Source organism: Thamnophis sirtalis, unplaced genomic scaffold (genome assembly GCF_051295495.1).
Source record: "Thamnophis sirtalis isolate CommonGarterSnake01/CBP01778 unplaced genomic scaffold, rThaSir2_p1.2 scaffold_18, whole genome shotgun sequence".
NCBI lineage: Eukaryota > Metazoa > Chordata > Lepidosauria > Squamata > Natricidae > Thamnophis > Thamnophis sirtalis.
The window spans coordinates 1,475,051-1,492,606 of record NW_028261398.1 but is presented as its reverse complement, the minus strand read 5'-3'; the positions used below and the strand labels follow the sequence as shown (position 1 = coordinate 1,492,606).

General features: G+C 49.7%; 1 protein-coding gene and 1 long non-coding RNA gene across 2 annotated transcripts; one reads left to right on the top strand and one right to left on the bottom strand.

Moving 5' to 3' along the window:
• Positions 1–6,680: 6,680 nt before the first annotated feature.
• Positions 6,681–9,546, bottom strand: LOC148042330 (uncharacterized). The gene has a single exon (XM_087702979.1). It carries the CDS (start codon positions 9,544–9,546, stop codon positions 7,963–7,965), a length of 1,584 nt encoding a protein of 527 aa, XP_087559105.1. The 3' UTR covers positions 6,681–7,962.
• Positions 9,547–10,244: 698 nt separating this feature from the next.
• On the top strand, positions 10,245–17,556 carry LOC148042329 (uncharacterized). The gene is made up of 2 exons (XR_015695210.1): positions 10,245–11,080; positions 12,870–17,556. It is a non-coding gene; the product is annotated as an uncharacterized LOC148042329 (long non-coding RNA).

Sequence of the window (17,556 nt, the reverse complement as noted above, 5' to 3'; positions counted from 1 at the left end):
CACTGATTAATTGTTCTAACTGTCAGGAAATTCCTCCTCAGTTCTAAGTTGCTTCTCTCCTTGATTAGTTTCCACCCATTGCTTCTTGTTCTGCCCTCAGGTGCCTTGGAGAATAGCTTGACTCCCTCTTCTTTGTGGCAACCCCTGAGATATTGGAAGACTGCTATCCTGTCTCCCCTGGTCCTTCTTTTCATTAAACTAGACATATCCAGTTCCTGCAACCGTTCTTCATAGGTTTTAGTCTCCAGTCCCCTCATCCTCTTTGTTGTTTGATGTTTTTCTGACTGAGGAGGAGAAAGGGATGTTTGTGGGGAAAGTTGGTTCAGAGACACCAGAGAATGCTAGAGATCTTCTGTTTCCCTTTGAAGATCCTATGTGGGATCCAAGCATCCCACAGAATTGAGGGAGTTATGAGAAGTCAGCAACTGAGTAGTTGCAGTTTTAATGGTTGTTATTCCAAAGAAGTAAAATTTAGGGAAGACCAACAATAATCTCCATAGATCTGGAAATGATGTTCTCTCTCCCTCCCTCCCTCCCTCCCTCCCTCTCTCTCTCTCTCTATCTCTTTGTCTCTTTATCCATCTGTCATTTCTAAGACCTGGAGGGGAGAGGGCTGGAAAAGTTGTTGGCATATGTAAGTGGAGAGAGAGGGAGAGAGAGAAATGTATTTTATGCCTGTCCAGGTTGAAAGGTGAGAACTTTGATTTTTTATTTTGTGTGAAAAGACTTACATTGAGAGTTGATCTATAGAAAACTGGTAGAAAGTTATGTATTTCTCTAAGTTCCAAAAATGTGGAGAGAGAGAAAAAGTGTTTTTTTAACATAACCACTCTCCTGGAAGGGGGGGGGGAGGGAATTCACAATGTAAGGTTTGAGACCCATAGAAGTTTGAGAACACATTCAAGTCCCAATGAGCCAAAGCTGAGACTTAAAGGGAGGCTTGAATAACAATCAGCATTTAATCTTTGATCAAAGCTTAAAGACATGATGGTCAGTTGTTCCCAACATAACCCCAAGGATACGCAGGGAAGAACTCCCCTTCGGAGAAGGTGTGGCTCCTTTTTATACAGACATCATAGAATAACATCCTGGCTTTCGTAAGAGTATAAATCTTTATTACTCTCAAAGACCAGCAATACACATTACTTTTTACCATATATTAAAAAGTACTGATATTAAAATATAATTTAAAAGTATTGACGTTAAAAGTGGATAATAACACACATGTTCTCAAATTGTTCAGGTCACTCCCTGGTTTACGTGGGTGAGAAGCCGATAAGTATGGGAGTAAATACAATGGTCCAGAAATTGTTAGAGATATGTCGAGATAATTGGTACAAGATGACAACTATACTTCTGTAGCCGATTTTTTTTCTTATGGACATTGCAGCAGCACAGAACTTTGCCACTGCAGACGTGGTAACCGGGTTAGTGTCCTGGAGGAGGAAGGCTAGATAAAAATGGTCTGCCCTCCCTGGCAATTTCTCTAATAAGGGGAGAATATGTGCAGACCTACAAGCTCTGTGTAGCTCCCAGTGTAACAGAACATGTGAATTATCTTCCACTTCTCCTTTACCACATATACAAACCTGTTCTGCTATAGGTGTTCTCTTATACCTGCCCTGGAGGAGTGCTGAGGGAAGAAGGTTGAATCTGGCTCTGAAGAAAGCTATTCTTTGTTTTGGGAAGACCAGGTCATTTAGATATCTTTCCGATTCCCACACTCCCTGTTTGATTCTGTCCCTACTGTGGAGAGGCAACCTATTTAGTTCTTCTTGGAACTCCATGTCCCTCATTCTATTGATTACTACTTGCTTTGCTTGATCAAAGCCTGGGGACATTAGGAATACCAGTGAGAGCCCATGAGAGCCCAGCTTGTGATCAATCAATTTCCAGGGGGAGGGGAAATTGTCCGTCAACACTAGTGGGGACAGTCCCTCTGGAAAGAAATGCATTTTAAGCCAAGGAACGACCATCATCTTCCAGGCTCTTACCTGAATTTGAGGCATGCCTGTCTCAATTCCTAACTGGGCATTTGGAGTTCCATTGGGAGCAGCTAAGAGGGCTCGCAGGAATTTAGTTTGTATGGTTTCTAGCAAGTCTTTGCAAGGATTCCTGTTTGTGCCCCATATAGAATTTGCGACAATGTTTTGGCCTCGAAAAGTTTTAAGGCAGCAGGTACTAACTGACCTCCACCTGTATAAAAGAAGTGTTTAATTGTGTTTGAGGACCTGTTGGCTGCTTGCAATGTGTGACCCAGGTGTGCCTTCCATGTCCCTTGCGAGTGGAAAACCACCCCAAGGTATCTAAATGTTCTAACCTGTTCCAAACTATGTCTGTCAGGCGTGCCTCCATCAATGACCAAGAAAGAAAACCCCCAGCTCCATTGTTCCTGGAATTAAAATAGTTTTACTGGTTATGAAAAGATAGATGCATCTCCAAAAGGCACCATCATGTTTCTATGCAGGACGGTTGGCCTTGACCAGGTCCAAACACCGGCCACCAGCATGCGCAGAAGACTGTGAGAAGAAAACGCCCTTTTCATATCACCCCCTGTACCATTTATGCCCATCCCAAATACCGTGCCCCCACCCTCCCCGTTTCTATGGCAGCCGATAGCCAGTAAGCAAAACAGAGGCTGACAATGTCCTTCTATTTCCCAGGAGTATTGGGTGGTCTTTTAGCAAAAACTAAAACTTTTGATTTATCAAAGTTAAGGACCAGCTTGTTTTGCCTGCAATAGCCGAGTGTTGCCCTAATTTTGCGCTGTGCTAAGTTAGGAGGATGGAAATCAGGGTCCTGTAAGAGATCGATCAGGGGATTGATATAGAAGTTGAAGAGGGAGGGGGACAGAATGCAACCCTGCCGTACCCCTTTTTGTACCCTTACTGGGGCGGTTAAACTCCCTTGGGGATTGCACCTCACTTTCAAGGGGGAATTGGCATAGAATTTTTGTATGAGGAAGAGGAGGCGTTGAGAGATAGTGGTGCATTTTAATTTCCCCCAGAGGGCGATCCTGGATATTGAATCAAAGGCCTGCTTACAATCCAGGAAGGCCACAAAAAGAGAGGATTTTTTTATACGTGTATTTTTGTACTAAATGGTGGAGTACCAAGATATGATCCACCGTACATCTTCCTTCTCTGAAACGGGCTTCTTCGATTATCCCCCCTGATATTAGCAAATCCTGGAGTTTATAGTTTAGGTGTTTGGCATACAGTTTACTAATAACGCTCAGAAGACTAATGGGTCTATAATTGCCTGAGTCATTTCTATTCCCTTTTTTATAAATTGATATGATAATTGCTATTCCCCGATCTCTTGGCATATGGCCAGTTTTATCTATGAATGTAAACAGAGAGGCTAAAAGTGGAGCCCACCAACTCCAACTGGCCTTCTTTTTGATTATTTCTGGCAGGACATTATCAGCCCCGGGTCCCTTATTAGCCTTTAGGGCTCCGATCAACCGGGATACCCCCGGGGGGGGGGGCAGTGAGGAGTGTGCTCCAAACTAGCTTGGCTCTCCTTGGTTACATAGTCAGGATCTGTATAAAGCTCCCTAAAATACTCTTCCCAGGCATGAATCGGAACCTGATTAATTGGGGGTTAGGGTGGGGTTTCCCCAATCCCCTGGTGATGCACCAAAAAGGGATGTATCTTTTTGTCCCGACTGAAGTAATTAATCTATGTCAAGACTCCCTCCGAGTCGCATTTTTTTATTTTCTTTTAGAAGGGTCTTATATTGTGCTTTCAACTGCTTTAAGTAGTGAGTGTGATCCTCAAAAGGGGCATTTTTACTTTCCCTGTACTCCATATTATATATCCTTTTTAGTTGCGCGCAACCAAAACCATTTTTTATTCTTTGAGACCGGCCTTTGGGAGCGAGCTAGTGTTCTGTTGATGAGAACCGCATTCAAATTGAAAATTAAAGTTTCAAACCCCTCTAAGTAAGATCCTCCAAAGTTATTCCTTAACAGAGATGTAGGTAGCTCTATGGTTTCTGGAACTAACATCCGTTTGGTAACTTCCTTAGCATTTTCCTCATTCCATTTAATTTTTATCTGGGTATTTTGAGTCTCTAACCGGGGCAGGTAAGCTGTACCTGCCCTCAGAGATCTCTGGTGCAATGTGAGAGTAAGGAGCATTGTATTATGATTGCTTTCCAGTCGTGAGTCTACCTCCATCTTCTGTAAGAACTTCCGATCATATGATATTATCCAGGAATCAACCGTGGATTTTCTTCCTGCTCCCCGAGAAGTATATTCTGCTGGATAGTCGCCCCATGGGGACCCATTAAGGATACAAAGATCCAAACATACAGTCATCTGTCCTACACACAAACCTGCCCGATTTGCTTTAGGGTCTTTAAATTGTCTGGAATGCAGGGATTATCCTCTTACATTCTCATCATAGTGGATCTTACATTGATTAAATAATGCTTGATCATTTGGTCCCATTCTAGCGTTTAAGTCCCCCCCCTATAATTATTGCTGCTTTGGGGGTATTTGTCTGAGCAGCCAAGAATAAAATCTTCTCTGCTGTCCCAAATCTTATTGATCACACTATTCTTATTAAGTGGAGGAATATAGATATTAAACAGCAAAATATCCACCTGTTTAAATAGCAATAGCAGTTAGACTTATATACCGCTTCATAGGGCTTTCAGCCCTCTCTAAGCGGATTACAGAGTCAGCATATCGCCCCCAACAATCAGATAGATAGATAGATAGATAGATAGATAGATAGATAGATAGATAGATAGATAGATAGCAATAGCAGTTAGACTTCTATACCGCTAAGGAAGCTGCCATATGATGCTCAGATGGAACAGCTACCCGAATTCCCATGTCTCTTTCCATACCCCCTTCCCCGGCCTCTTATACACCCGGGCACAGGGCATGGGCCAGGTTTATCGGAGGCAAGGAGGGGAACGATGGGTGGCAGGTAGAGAGCAAAGTTATTCTACCAGATGCACCTCTAAGGATTCCTTTAAAACAAAATTCGTTATCTGCAGGACTAGATCACCCAGGGCATCCGTTTCAGCCTGCAGACTGGACGCTTGTAAAGACGCGGGGACCAACAACCTCCTTGGATCAGCAGTGGAAGGGACCCTTTCAAGGGCTTCAGACCACCCATACAGCCCTAAAAGTGGAAGGCCGGGCATCTTGGATTGATCACTTCCAGAGTGAAGAAATACCCACGATCTGCCCGTCCTGATCCCTGGACTGCGCAGCCTGTGACTTTCTCAGTAGCAGAACTGGGACTGAAGTTATTGTTCTGGAACCAAAAGCCTCCGGAACCATAGTTGTGTGAGAGGAGAACTGCCATCTCCCATAGGTGTTTTCTCAATTAGAACATTTCCCCAAAAGGTGTTTGTAGCTACCCACGCTAGGAGTTACCCAATTATTACCACTAGCTGATTGGTGCGTCTGTGTGCATGAAGGCTGATATTAAGACAAATAAACTTAACAACCTTTGGGATGAGACCACATGATTTTGTTATGTATCTGTGCTCTTCCCATATAGGTGGGTACCTATGTTATGCCCACTTTACCTGAAAGGAAGACTGGAGACCACAGGAATCTTGAACAACTCAGAAAGTACCTGAACCCCTTTCTTTGCTCCGTGGGGTCTGGTCCCTCAATAATGCTTTGTATCATATACAAGCGGTGGGGGAAATCCTAGCCAAGGAGACTGGGGAGTTTTTTTATTGCTGCAGCAAAAGAACAAGAAGCCATTTGGACAATGACAGTTCAGAATAGAATAGCTCTAGATATGATATTGGCATCCTAAGGAGATGGGTGTGCACTACTTGGACAACAATGCTGTGTGCAGATTCTGGAGAAATCCTGGAATTCCACAGCTGAACTACACACATCACAAAGAGAGCTGCAACCCCCCCTCCCCCATGGACGAATGGAAAGAGAAGTGGCATTGACTGACAGGAGGGTTGCCTGATTTCACTGGTTAAGGACCTAATAATGACCCTGGCAGGCAAAGTCATTGTTGTCTTAATCACCTGTTGTGCATTACAATGCCTTCTGCTTTGCCTCCCCACCTGTAAGTAAACCAGGAGGTCTCCCAGTACAGGGATATTGCTGTTGGGTGAACCTTGGAAAATGAGATCATTTTCAGATTCAAAGGGGGGGGGGATGATGGGCTGGGGGCTAAAGCAAGGTCATAGCACACACTTGAAAGTAAAGCAGGAAGACTGGAATTGGGGTGTGGGGCTCTGTCTGTCTCACAAGAACAAAGAATGCTTATCAACAGGAAATATGCATGTGTAAAGCCTGCAGCAATTATGGGTAGCTAGAAAGTGGATAACAGTAACAAGAATTAGACAACTTGCAGAGCTCAGCTAAAAGTTAGGAATCGAGATGGCCTATGGCAGCCAATGAAACGCCTGTTAGAGAACTCCTGGGGCCTTCGTTAGCCAAGGCTTAGGAATGGCACAGCTAGAGACCAATAGAACAAATGGTAGAATTATTGCTAAAGTGTTTTTTAGAGGATATTTCTTATTATTTCACCTTGTCCCGCCTTCTCCTTGAGTGAAAATGCATAAAGCTTTCTTAATCGTTTGTTCTTGGCCTTTTGACCAGGAACCTTTTTCCTTGGAGTCCTCTGCGATTTCTCCACGGGTCGTTCATGAAGCCAATGAGGAAAGAAGACTCGGAAACGAATTTCCTTCGGGACGAAACCAACCCGGAACAGAGTCCGGAGGCTTCTTTTATTGAGCATACACAAGGAAGGGGTGGATTAACATAGCCAATGCGGACCAATCATGATTGTACAAGTCCATGGTATATGGTAACTCATTTACTCCCATGTAAACCTCTAGAATACTCAGTCAATAAATCTTTTACTAGCAAACTTCTAATCCTTAATTAATGTTTGAGAGTTAAACAGTTGTAACCCCTGATTTAATCAACGCCTATAATTAAAAGTCTGTGATTACTGATCTGCTCAGTGTTAAGGGTGCTGATTTAATCAACGCTTGGAGTCCCCTCCAAAGAGGGAGAGGGTGTAGGAGGAAAAACACACACACAGAGACACAGAGACTGTTTCCAAGGGCTCAAAAAGGTTGAAAACTGCAACTAGGAAGGGGGCAGTATTGGAGGGGATTTCCCCCCACTGCTGCAGTTTTTGGAAAGGAGGAGCAGGTGGATGTGGAGAGGGAGGGGCTGGTAAGGCAGCTAAAGTGGGGAGGGGCTGGCTGACTACTGTGCTTACTGTCTCTGGGGTGCATAGGGCACTGCACACCAAGACAACTAGACACAAGAACAGCTTTCCCCCACCTGCCATCGCTCTGCTCAACAATGAATTCCAACACCTCCTCCTAAGACTGCATTACTATCTTCTTCTTACTCTTCTCAGTAACTGTCTCTCCCCACTTATGACTATGTTGCTTGTATCTTGACAATTTAGATGGTTCTGTTTCTTTCTTAGTATGATTTGATTGCTTATAAGTAACTTACGACTATCACCAAGTGTTGTATGTTGATGGATGCCTTTTATTTCACTTCAGGTACACTGTGAGAGGCGATGCACCAAAGACAAATTCCTTGTGTGTCCAATCACACTTGGCCAATAAAGAATTCCCTTCTGCTCTGTCCTATTAACGGAGGACATTTCTTGGGTGAGAAGTGAAGGGAAAGGAAATCCAGTTGCCTCCTGAAAAAGCACCTTCGGGATGAGATCTGCTGCTTGAGCAGAGGGTTGGGCTAGAAGACCTCTAAGGTCCCTTCCAGCTGGCTTGTTCTTATTGTGTCAGCTCAGAAGGGAACTTCCTCCATCGGTCTAAGCCTCACTGGGCTCCAGCATCAGATTAGCTCAGGTCTTCAGTGCAAAACGAGGAGAAACTCATTCCACACTCTATGCATTTCTGAGGTTTTTCTCCTGAATGGATCCTTTGATGTCTATAAAGGCTACTTCTCTCACTGAAGCTCTTTCACACTCCAGGCATTAATGAGGTTTTTCTCCTGTATGGATCCTTTGATGTCTATAAAGGTTGCTCCTCAGACTGAAGCTCTTTCTACACTCCAGACATTTATGAGGTTTTTCTCCTGTGTGGATCCCTTGATGTCTATAAAGGTTGCTCCTCAGACTGAAGCTCTTTCTACACTCCAGACATTTATGAGGTTTTTCTCCTGTGTGGATCCTTTGATGCGTATAAAGATTGCTCCTCTGACTGAAGCTCTTTCCACACTCCAGACATTTATCAGGTTTTTCTCCTGTGTGGATCCTTTGATGTGCATAAAGGCTGCTCCTCTGACTGAAGCTCTTTCCACACTCCAGACATTTATGAGGTTTTTCTCCTGTGTGGATCCTTTGATGTGCATAAAGGTGGCTCCTCTGACTGAAGCTCTTTCCACACTCCAGGCATTCATAAGGTTTTTCTCCTGTGTGGATCTTTTGGTGTGTATTAAGGTGGCTCCTCTCACTGAAGCTCTTTCCACACTCCAGACATTTATGAGGTTTTTTTCCTGTGTGGATCCTTTGATGTTTATAAAGGTTGCTCCTCTGACTGAAGCTCTTTCCACACTCCAGACATTTATGAGGTTTTTCTCCTGTGTGGATCTTTTGGTGTGTATTAAGGTGGCTCCTCTCACTGAAGCTCTTTCCACACTCCAGACATTTATGAGGTTTTTTTCCTGTGTGGATCCTTTGATGTGCATAAAGGCTGCTCCTCACACTGAAGCTCTTTCCACACTCCAGACATTTATGAGGTTTTTCTCCTGTGTGAATATATTGATGTGCATAAAGGCTGCTCCTCCGACTGAAGCTCTTTCCACACTCCCGACATTCATGAGGTTTTTCTCCTCTGTGGATCCTTTGATGTGCATAAAGGTTGCTACTCTGACTGAAGCTCTTTCCACACTCCAGACATTTATGAGGTTTTTCTCCTCTGTGGATCCTTTGATGTGCATAAAGGTTGCTCCTCTCACTGAAGCTCTTTCCACACTCCAGGCATTTATGAGGATTTTCTCCTGTGTGGATCCTTTGATGTCTATAAAGGCTGCTACTCCGACTGAAGCTCTTTCCACACTCCCGACATTCATGAGGTTTTTCTCCTGTGTGGATCCTTTGATGTGCATAAAGGCTGCTACTCTGACTGAAGCTCTTTCCACACTCCAGGCATTTATGAGGATTTTCTCCTGTGTGGATCCTTTGATGTCTAGAAAGGTTGCTACTCTGACTGAAGCTCTTTCCACACTCCAGACATTTATGAGGTTTTTCTCCTCTGTGGATCTTTTGATGTTTATAAAGGTTGCCCCTATGGCTGAAGCTCTTTCCACACTGCAGACATTTATGAGGTTTTTCTCCCGAATGGACCTTTAGGTGCTTTCGAAGATACTCATTTCTCTTGAAGAATTTTTCACATTCCGGGCACTGATATCTCTCTTCTTCCTCCTGGATCCTTTGGGGATTCCGGGGTCTTCCGAAGGACCCTCCGCCCTCCAGGCCCGTCTCGGCGTCTCCCCCCGTTTCCTCCTCCCCGCATCGCCCTCCAGGCAGCCACTTTTCCCGGGCTCCCGCTGGGTTCATCCCTCCTGCAGCTCCGGAGCCCCCCGGCCTTTCCCCGCCGTCTCCAGGGGCTGCTCCGCGGGGCCCGCTCTCCTCCTCCTCTCGGGCGGCGCTTCCTTCCTTCCCTCCCCCGCCGGGCTCCTCCGTCCTCCTGCAGGGGAGAAAGAGAGGCGGGTCACGGCGGCGTCCCCCTCACCGCAGGAGAGGCCCAGGCCGAGGCCTCCCCTCCCGAGGACCCGAAGGAGAGCCTCCCAGGCTGCCACTCCGTCCCAGAAGCCTCTACTTACTTCCGGTGTCTCCGCCTCCGAAGGGAACCGCTCCTTCCGTCAGCTCTCTGGTTCCGAAAGTGAAGGCGCTCCGTTTCCCAGCCCCTCCTTCCTGCGAAGCCCCGCTGGAACAGTTCGGTTCTCAGCCGTCCTGATGCCGTTCGACACGGTTCCTCCTGCGGCGGTGACCCCCAAGCGCCAAATTGGGCTGCAGCCTTCCCTTCGCCGCCACATTCCTTTCTTTTACGCCTGGTTCTCCGCCTCAGCAACGGTCCCTCTCGGCCTCCGTAGCTCCGCCCACCGAGCGCCGTCGCTGGGAGGTAGGTGCTTTCCCAGCGTCCTCTGCGCTTGCGCGTCTGTCCCCACTCCGGCCCCTCCTTTCGCCCCGCCCACAGCCAGCCACCCGGACAGGCGGAGGGAGGGCGGGGCTTCGGTGGGAGGAGACGCAGTGGCCCCGCCCCTCCCACCACCCCTTCCCTTCGGGCGGCTCCTTCGGGCGCTGGAGGCTCCTGGCGGGGGCGGCGGAGCTTCGCCCGGGGAGCCGAAGGGGAGGCTCCGAAGGGAAGGCCCGCGTCCTCCCTTCCCCGGCTTCTCCTGCCAGGGAGACGCAGCACGCAGGCTCCGAAGACCCCCAGGCTCCCCTTCCACCCCCAGGAGGAGAAACGCCGGGCCAGGAGCCAAGCAGCCGAAGGGATCCCGGGAAGGGACGGAGCTCAGCCCGAGGGGATCCCGGGAGGCCATTGGGAGACGAGGGAGCCCAGGAGGGACGGGGGGATCCACTGGAAAGCCAGGGATCCCAAGGGGGGGGAGAAGCGGATCCCAGGAGGGGATCCCCCCACCCTTTCCTGCAGGGGGGGGAAAGGACCCCTCCTCCTCCTCCTCACTTTGGGGTTGAGTAGGGGGGAGACAGGCAGCCACTGACCCGAGGGATCCTGGGGCCAGCGTGGGACCCCAGGGATGAATGAGTTGGGGGGTTGGGGTGCCAATGGAGGCATCCTGGCCCTTTTCTTGGGGGTGCCAGGATGGAAGGCGCTTTCCCCTCCTGGCATGGCTCAGGGCTTGGCTGAGGGTGGGGGTCCTGGGTCGAAGGCGGGAGCCCCTCTTCCGCCCCCCCTGTTTTCCTGGCTCTTTCCCTTCCAAATCCCGCTGAGATGGGCTGGACCAGAAACAGCCCCCTCATTCCTCCCTCCCTGCAGGAGGTGGCCATGCGGAAGCTGGTGCGCACGGTTGTTGTCAATGATGATGATGAAGAGGATGATGAGGATGGCCCCCACGACCACCATCACCACGTGAGTTTTGGGGGGAGGCGGAGGGCCCCCCCCGAGGGCTGGCTTCCATGGGGAACAAGCACATCCAGGGGTGGTGGTGGTGGGATGTTTCCCAAATGCAAAGGCTCTGGCTGTGGGGCCGGGACTCCCCCGGGAGAAGTTTTGGGGTTTTGTGTGACCGTGTTCTGCCCAGGATTTCTTCCGTCTGTTTGTCTGCAACGGAGATTAAGAGTCTGTTCAGAGGCCCCCAGTGACAGTGAAGGCAAGCAGACAGCCGAACTCAGCCTCAGTTTTAACAATAGTTTTCATTATTCTCAGGTGTAGAAACTGAAATATTTATACCAAGAAAGGAGAATCTTTTGTAGCTCAGAGCTGACACGAGGGATCCTGGGGGGCTCCCCGAGTTTGCCCTTTTTCTTGCAGGCGTTTCAAGGATCCCTGAAATCCTTGCCTGCCTCTCCTTCTTTTAAACAAAAGGGCCAAATAAATGGAGTAAAGCCAGTCCTTATTTATTGTTCATTTCATGGACTAAACTGACAGGCCGTCCGTGTCTCAGACTCTGGGCAAACTTCCCCTCTGTGTGGAGTGGGTGGAAATGAGGAGATCTCGGGAATCCCAGGGTGGAACCTTCCCCAGCATTCACGGCTACTGAAAGAAAATACAAGACAAAGGCCTCTTAATCAAAGCCTGAAATAGGAAGAACGGAAGTTTTGCCTTTGTGTCCATTGGAGACTTCAGACCCCGTTGCAAATTTAGCCTTCAGCTGGTTAACCTGCTTCCATTTAACAGGCTTGTAAATCTAACGAGTAAAGAGGGTTGGACTAGAAGACCTCAGGGGTTGGACTAGAAGACCTCTGAGCTCCCTTCCAGACCGAGTCCCCAAACCATGCGAACACAAGGAGGCACCTGTGTGCTCCCAACTCCCCCAATGCAATGTGTGCGTGGTCGCCGCGCATATGTAGCCCCGCGCATGCATGCACACATCTCCTGCACATGACATGTGGCCCCCGCATGTGCCCCCCTTCTGCATGTGCCCTCCCCCCCACCTCTGCGCATTCACGGCAGAACCCGAAGACCCACTGGCCTGCTGGAAGCGCATGCACAAGCGTGGCGGAGCTGAGCTGAGGCTTGGCCACAAGAGGGCGCCGCATGCCACAGGTTAGCCTTCAGGGGCCTAAAGCAGGAGGACAGCCGTGTGTGTGTGTGTGCATGTGTGTGCATGGAGTGGGCGGAGCCAGTCTGGCCAGCCAGCCCACCTCCCACAGACCCCCACCAGCCCCTCCGCCAAACAAACGGAAATGGCCTCCATTGGGGCTGCTCAGTGGCTGCACTGGGGGGGGGGGGCTGTCAAAGACACCCCTGAGGTGGGGGGACTTTTTATGCAGAAAACTTTGCCCTTTGGAAAATGGTCTCGGCGATTGTCTCCCCGGAGGTTTGGTCACACAGAGGCAGCCTTAGCTGGGGAAGGGCCTGTTCTTCCCCTGGGCAGGCAGGTCCACGGGTCCCTCCCCATAAGCCTTTTGGACTGGCAGCCATGCCTGCCACTCCCACAACTCGCTTGCTGGCATTTTGAGGGAGTCCCGGTTCTGGATCGGCCCTGAACCTAGAATGAGGGAGAAATGTCCTGATTGCGAGAACAATTCCTCCGTGCTTCGTCCCTGGAGGCTCTTAAGTAGCGATCGGAGGGCCATTTGCGTGGAACGGAAGAGGGTCTCTTGGTTGGGGAGGGGGCTGGGCTAGATGACCTCTGAGGTCCCTTCTGACTCTATGTCAGTCTTCTCTCTCTCTCTCTCTCTCTCTCCCCTCTTAGGGTCCTTCAAACTGCAGCATCATGTAATCGTCCGATGTTCCCGACATGCACTCAAATCTGCTTTATGGAGCTCTCTGTCCTTTACCTGCTCAGAAAAAGAGGAAACCATTTTTAAAAGAAGTTATTTTCTATGCAAGAATTTATACTTTATTACATATATCTATATCTATATATATCTCTATATATAAATACGCTAAAGATGCTTCAGGTTTTTTAAGGGGTTGGGGGGGGTCTTTTTTCTATCTCAAAGGTTTAAAAGGAAGTTTAAAACCTGCCAAAGAGGTGAATCTATTACTGCCAAAAAGGAAAAAAAGTCCTAGAATTGTCATATGTTTCTTCTAGTAAGGGGGAGCCTGCAAAAGGACAGGATCCGTCTGTGTCTGCTTGAATACCAAAGTTTTCTTTGAAAAACGAATCAAAAATCACAAAATTTTTCTCCTTCTTCTGGGCCACCGTTTGTCAACTTCACCAACTTTAAGAGGGGGGGGACGTCAACTCCCAAGAATTCCCCAGCCAGTCCCCCCCCCTCTCCATCTTAAAGTTGGTGGGGTTGTGAAACTCTGTTCCAGGGAAATCTCTTTAAATTTGTTGCACTTAACCTTCTCCTTGTGGGGGGGGGGGGGTTGTTGACCACTAACTAACCATGGTTAACTTCTGCCTTGCTTCCCAGCGATTCCTGCGCTTGAGCAAAAGAGTCCAACTCTTTTGAAGACTCAACAAGCCAAGAGTTGACCTTCGTTTACATTTTGAAAATGGGAGGGAGACCTTCAGACGGAACCCGTTTGGGGTTGCAATGATACTTGAGGGATGCCCCCTGTTGAACCCAGGGTCCTCAGCCCTGGCAGGTTTAAGGCGGAGGAACTTCAACTCCCAGAATTCCCCAGCCAGTATGGGGGACTCCGGGGAGTCGAGTTTTAAAATTGCCACGTTTGAGAAATGTGAATTTAACCTCGTATCCTCAGTCCCCTCCGGCCCAAATCAGGTTGTTTAATACCTGCATTAAAACACTTTAGGAGGTGGACATTCAGGGATTCTCCAATTAAAATCCAGATTGCCCTGACTTTAGAACTTCTAGAATGTCTGCTCTACATAGTCTCCATTGACTCCACTTGGACAGAACCAGCGGAGATGCCGAGGGAGGGTCTTGCTCAGATTTCCTGGAATGAGTTCCAGCTTGTCACCCCTGAGGAAGTGGACGAGGCCATGGGAGCGATGAGTCCCTCCACCTGTTTGCTGGACCCGTGTCCCTCCTGGCTGGTCTCGACCAGCAGGGAGGTAACATGAGGCTGGCTCCAGGGGATCACGAACACCTCTCTGCAGGAGGGATCTTTCCCGCAGCCCCTGAAGGAGGCGGTGGTAAGACCCCTCCTCAAGAAGCCTTCTCTGGACCCAGCTATTCTTAAGAACTATCGTCCGGTCTCCAACCTCCCTTTTCTAGGGAAGGTTCTTGAGAAGGACGGACCTTGGATGAAGCAGATTACCTAGACCCTTTTCAGTCTGGTTTCAGGCCTGGATACTGCACTGAAACCGCCTTGGTCGCACTGACCGATGATCTCTGGCGGGCCAGGGATAGAGGACATTCCTCTCTCCTAGTGCTCCTTGACCTCTCAGCGGCCTTCGATACCATCGACCATGGTATCCTTCTGCGACGGCTGGAGGAGGTGGGAGTGGGAGGCACCGTTCTACGGTGGTTCTCCTCTTACCTCTCCGACAGGTCACAGTCAGTGTTGGTTGGGGGGCAGAGGTCGACCCCTAGGCCCCTTAATTATGGGGTGCCGCAGGGGTCGGTCTTGTCCCCCCTCCTATTTAATATCTACATGAAGCCACTGGGTGAGATCATTCGTCGGCACGGGATTAAATACCACCAGTACACGGACGACACACAGTTGTATCTTTCCGCCCCGTGCCAACTCAGGGTAGTGGTGGAAGTGATGTGCCAGTGCCTGGAAGCTGTTAGGGTCTGGATGGGAGTGAACAAACTCGCACTCAATCCTGACAAGACCGAGTGGCTGTGGATGTTGCCCCCTAAGGACAGCCCAGGTAGTCCATCCCTAAGCCTAGGGGGAGAAATCTTGCTCCCCTCAGAGAGGGTCTGCAACTTAGGGGCCCTCCTGGATCCGCAGCTGACGTTAGAACATCACCTGTCGGCTGTGACCAGGGGGGCCTTCGCCCAGGTTCGCCTGGTGCACCAGTTGCGGCCCTATTTGGATCGGGAGGCACTTCAAACGGTCACACACGCCCTCGTCACCTCAAGACTTGACTACTGTAATGCGCTCTACATGGGGCTGCCCCTGAAAAGTGTTCGGAGACTACAATTAGTCCAAAATCCAGCCGCGCGAGCAATACTGGGTGTACCAAGATACACCCACACTACACCTATCCTCCGTGAGCTGCACTGGCTCCCTATCGGTCTCCAAGCACGATTCAATGTGCTGGTTATTACTTTTAAAGCCCTACATGGCCTAGGACCCGGATATCTGCGAGACCGTCTTCTGCCACATACCTCCCAACGGCCAATAAGATCGCACAGGGTGGGCCTTCTCCGGGTGCCATCAGCCAGACAATGTCGGCTGGCGGCTCCCCGGGGGAGGGCCTTCTCTGTAGCCGCCCTGACCCTATGGAATGAACTACCCCCAGAGATCCGGACCCTCCCCACTCTCATGGCCTTCCGAAAGGCTATCGAAACCTGGCTATTCCGGCAGGCCTGGGGCTGTTGACCTCTTGCCCGAGGTCCAGCCCCGATTAGACTGGGTGCATGATGTGGTTTTTTTAATTTGTTTTCCTCCGTTTTTTTTAACTCTTCACTTTTTAAAATTTATTTTCTGTAAGCTGCCCGGAGTCCTTTGGGATTGGGCGGCCTATAAATTTATTAAATCAAATCAAATCAATTGTCCTCTGTTCAAAAATCCCAGGTGTTTCAGGAATCCCCCTCCCTCTGGTTCCATTAAGGATGACGTCCTACTTCTTAAATGAAGTTTGATTTCACTCCCCCTGCAGAAAAGCTGGTCCATTGTCCAAATCCATCCACCTGATGGGAAATTAAGCGGACAGCCCCTCTTTTGCTTCAAGGAATAACGTTGAGTAGAGACGTTTCCCTTTGGAAGAAGAGAAGCTGCCTTAGAGGGTTTCCTTCTGCAGCCATGCTGACCTCTCCGCCCGGCCCCCCTTGCCCAGCCCTACGCATGGCACACGGTTTCTGAGCATGTCTAGAGGGCCTTGCCAACGGGTGGGGTGTAGAAGTGGGCTCCCTGCGTCTGTCAGGGGAATGCCTGGGCTTCAGGCTGCCTTCCAGGGCGCAGGAATGGTGAGGATGGGCTTGGGAAAAGTGCCCTCAACTGCCTGCTGTGGGATCGGCTGTTTCTAGTCAAGGGGGGAAATGTGTGTCTTTGAGGCAGAGCGGATGCCTTTTGGCCAGGGGAGGGGGAGGGGCCAGCTGTGCTTTCCAAAAGCCCCCCCCCCTCTCTGCTCCACCAGGACGACAGGACCATGTCTTCTCCTGGGCTTGGAGCAGAGATCTGCAGCCTCGTCTGGTGCCTTGAGGTTTGGTTAAGTTTGGGAAACGTAGTTCTTGTATGCGGTTTGGGACTGGAAGCCTTACCTTAAACCAGTGGTTCCCAAACTTGGCAACTTTAAGACTTGTGGACTTCAACTCCCAGAATTCTCCAGCCAGCAGAGCTTAAAGTTTGGGAACCCCTGCCTGAAACCTTTGCTGGCTGGGGAATTCTGAAAGTTGGCCAGATGGAGAAACACTGGTTTAAGGTCATGTTCTTCAACCTGATGCTCCTCAGCCTTTGATGGGTAGCTGGCTTCCTGACCCATGGATCTCTTCCTTGGACACCTCCCACCCCAGAGGATCCATGGATGGGCTCCTGCACCCCCCCCCCCCGAGTCCCTTTGGATGGGCGCTTCCCCCCCTTTGAGAATTTGCTGGGAAACGGTGGACCCTCCTATGGGGAAGGACTTCTCACCAAGGATGATGATTCCCCCGACTCTGCACGGCTTCCCAGGGAGGAGGAAGAGCTGCAGAGTTCCTCTAGAGGCACCCCTGGACTTCCTCTGCCCCCCTTCACGTACGTCCCATATGCCTGGAGGGAGCCAATCCTGAGCCTCACCCCCACCCCTTAACCTGTCCTGCCCAGTTGGCCCAGAGGAGATGGTTCTTTGCCTCTCTGCTTCCAGCTGGGATTGCAGTCAGAACCAGCTCTGGTCCCTCTGACTTCTGCATCCCACGGGGGTCCCCCCAGCCCCCCCGTTTCTCCTGCCCTTGATCTCGTTTGCACTTGGAGAGAGGAGCCTTTTGAAAGCTCTTTCCTCAGGAACCCTGGCAGGAGGGAGACCCCCGGCTGCTGAGGGGCGCCCTGCCTCCTTCGTGGGGAGAGCAAGCCTGCCTTTAAACTGGGAGTGGGGGTGGGAAAGGAGGAGGGGGCACCAACTAAACCAGCCCACTGCTTGCTCCTGCCTGGTGCAGATGCTTTTACTGATTGAGGAGGGGTCTTTGCTCCAGCCGGACGCTCTTTCTCCATCCTTCTCGGAAAGCTCTCCCCTCCCCCAGCAGCCCCTCCCCTTTTCATTGTGCTGTTAACTTGGGGTGCTGTCGGGGGAGGGGTCTGCCAAGGGATGCTTTGTGCTCTGATGGCAACTGTGCAGTATTTGTATTTTTTAAAACCAATATAGTCATCCAAAACTA